General features: G+C 61.6%; 1 protein-coding gene across 1 annotated transcript; it reads right to left on the bottom strand.

The window, feature by feature from the left end:
- Positions 1–744: 744 nt before the first annotated feature.
- GHDC (GH3 domain containing) lies at positions 745–2,954 on the bottom strand (the record flags this gene model as incomplete). Its single annotated transcript, XM_029964452.1, has 6 exons — positions 745–1,652; positions 1,769–1,857; positions 1,990–2,123; positions 2,250–2,321; positions 2,410–2,593; positions 2,846–2,954. Coding segments are annotated over 6 exons (789 nt in total), but the record flags the coding sequence as incomplete, so codon positions are not given.
- Position 2,955: the final 1 nt, after the last annotated feature.

A 2,955-nucleotide genomic window follows, 5' to 3' on the forward strand; every position in this document is an offset into this window, starting at 1 on the left:
CACCCAACCCCAGCCTGGCACCCTGCAGCTATGCACCTGCACCCTGCAGCCTTAGTAACAGCAGCCCAAACAAACCTGCACCCAAAACAAGCTGTACCCTGCAGCCGGGCACTGAAAGTCGACCTTGCACCCTGCAGCCTGGCACCCACACCCAGGTGGGCACCCTACAGCCTGGCCCTGCCCAGCACAGTCCCCCCCACCAGCCTGCACCCCCAGTACCGTCGGCGTCCCGGCAGGGCAGTGCAAGCAGAGCCAGCCAGTGCAGCCCTGGCCACACACAGCTCTCCCAGGCAGGGGTCTCCAGGCTTTTGCTGCAGGGAGCCACCCCCAGCCCAAGGCAATGCTTCTCCTCGACTTGCAGAAGAAATTTTGCTCCAATTTTTTCCAGCAGGGAGGGTGTAAGGGGCCCCAACCCCCGTTATCCCTGGCAGGGGTCTCGGCTGTGCAGGGGGATGCTTTGCTTTGTGTAAACCTTGTCCAAGACATCATCCCCTGCCCGCGGCCCAGCAGTCGCCCAGCAGCAGCTGCAGCACAGCAGGTGCCCCACATGCCCTCATCAGCCCTTAAAATAACCCATAACAAACGGGTGGGGAAAGGACCAGTCCCTCCCGATGATACACGTGTGCCTCAAAGGCACAAAGAACCCGGAGCCTCCAGAGCCCAGTCAGCCGCTGAGCCGGTTAAATATTCATGGCTGCCCCTTCCCCAGGACCCCCAAGAATGGCAGTGACTCCTCAGTCCCCAGAGCAGTCAGATTGCTCGAGCAATCTCTTTAATGAGGATTAAAAATAATAGTATAAAAAATCAATCCCAGAGCACGGCCCTTTATTTATTTTTTAAGAGATAATCCTCCTTTACTTTGCTTCTGTTTTTAAAACATTAAAAGCATCCCTCGCTGGAGCTTATTCTTTCCTAAACCAGTGGATGTGCACTAGAGCTTGGCTGGGGCTGCTCCATGGCACCTGCCACCACCAGCCACCTGTGCCTTGCCCAGTGTCCCTGCCAGAGGACAAAATGCCACAGGGCCCCAGCGCTCAGTGCGGTGATGAGCCAAGGCTTTGCTGCTCCTCCTGCTCCTGCAGAGATTTCTATTGTGCCCTCTGCCTTGGACAGGGCTGTGACAGCTGAGGTGTCCCTCAGGAAAGGCACAGGCACCCATTTCACTGTGGCTGCAGGCACTCCAAGGCACTGAGTGAGCAGATCCAGTGGCTGCAGGACCCCACTGCCCCATGACACTCCGAAGTGTCCACTCCATCCCCGCAGCAGCACTGAGCAGGGAGCAGAGGCTTGGTCAAGCTCACTACCTCCATCCACTCCGCTCTGCCAAACCCTTGGAGCTGGGCACCCTCACCCCCACACCTCCAGCACCAGGGACATGGCCCCACTCCCTCCTGGAGAGTGCACACCAAGCGAACCCCAGGGTGAGTGGGCTGCGGGACCCCTGGGCTGCCCTAGGAGATGACAGAGCCCTGAATGAGCTGCAGCAGCCGCTCCTCCCGCAGGACCCTGGGCATGGGCACAGGGGAGCCCAGTGCCTCCCGCAGCCGGGTGAAGGCTCCAGCCCTCACCAGGTGCAGGCGCAGGGGCCCAATGCTGCCCTTGAAGCGGAAGGACTTGTAGACAAGGAAATCCTCTTGGAGACACTGGTCCAGCTGCAAAGAGAGGGCAGCTGCCTGTGCTGGTCCCACACCATTGTCCCGGTGCCCCTCAGCTACCCCCCCCCAGAGGCTGCCAGGCCACCCCAGAGCAGAGCCCACCTTCCCCTCACCTTGTAGCGCTGCCCCTCCGACAGGTCCCGCAGGCCCTGCAGCTCCACGAACACCTCGTAGTGGGGGGCGCAGGGCCCCGAAGAGTTGCCTGGAGCAGCACCATGAGCACGTTCAGAGCTGCCCACAGCCCTCAGCCCAGCTGGGCCCCGGAGAGTCGGCAGAGCCCTGGGCAGCGCCAGCCATGCTTTAAGGGGGACTCGAGCAGCTCAGGGGGACTCACCCAGCAGGCTACTCTCCACACAGACATAGTCAATCAGGCGAGCACCCGGCCACATGCCCAAGGCACGGCACAGGGTCTGGCAGAACCGCTCCTCAGGTATGCTCTCACCCCGCACACTCAGTGTCTGGCTCTCCCTGCGGCGCACGGGGCTGGGGTGAGTCACTGCCACCCTCTGCCACTGCCACTGCCACAGACCCTGCCTGCTACAGGGCCCCCTCACAGCTCCCCGAGGTGAGGGGCAGGGGTTGGGGTATCCTCACCTCCGCACAGGTTTCACCACGGGACACTGCTTGTGGAAGCCAGCCACCCTCAGCACCTCCCCAGCACAGCACCTGTGTGGGCAGAGGAGTGTGAGGGAGAGCTGGGTGTGTGGAGCTGGAGTGAGTGGTCCCCCAGGACCACACAGCAGGGAGGAAGCACCTGTACTCTCCTGGCTGGGCTGTCACAACCAGCCCATACTCTCGTCCCTCCCAGAGCTCATCCAACAGCATCGTCCGTGGCTCCTCCTCTGCAGGGCAGGGCAGGAACTCGAAGAAAGCCCAGTCAGGGCACAGCAGGAATTGGGGCACTGGCTCTTCCGGCCACAGGTTCACACCAAGCAGGGCTGGGCAGAGTCAGTGTGTGTCAGTGTGAGCCCTCAGACCCTCTGTCCTTGCCCACACAGCATCACCTGGTCCAAGGGGGAATTTTTTGCTGGTGCCAGCACAGCGCTGGTTTTGCAGAGCAGGAAGGGGATGTAGTACAGAGATGCACCGGTGTCTGCTGGGGCAGGGGGATCTGTGCTGCCATACAGCAGCGGTTCCCTGCATGCACCTGGGGCAGACTGTGGGGACACCCTGGCATGGGGGACACTTACCTCCCACTGCCTGGTAGAAGGGGCAGTAGATGGGCAGCCCCTGGCAGTCAGCCTGGAGGAGGGCGTCGCAGTAGAGTCGCTCTGTGCTGTGTGCTGACCCCACCACCACC

The sequence above is a fragment of the Manacus vitellinus genome, unplaced genomic scaffold (assembly GCF_001715985.3).
Source record: "Manacus vitellinus isolate BGI_N305 unplaced genomic scaffold, ASM171598v3 scaffold_72_pilon, whole genome shotgun sequence".
NCBI lineage: Eukaryota > Metazoa > Chordata > Aves > Passeriformes > Pipridae > Manacus > Manacus vitellinus.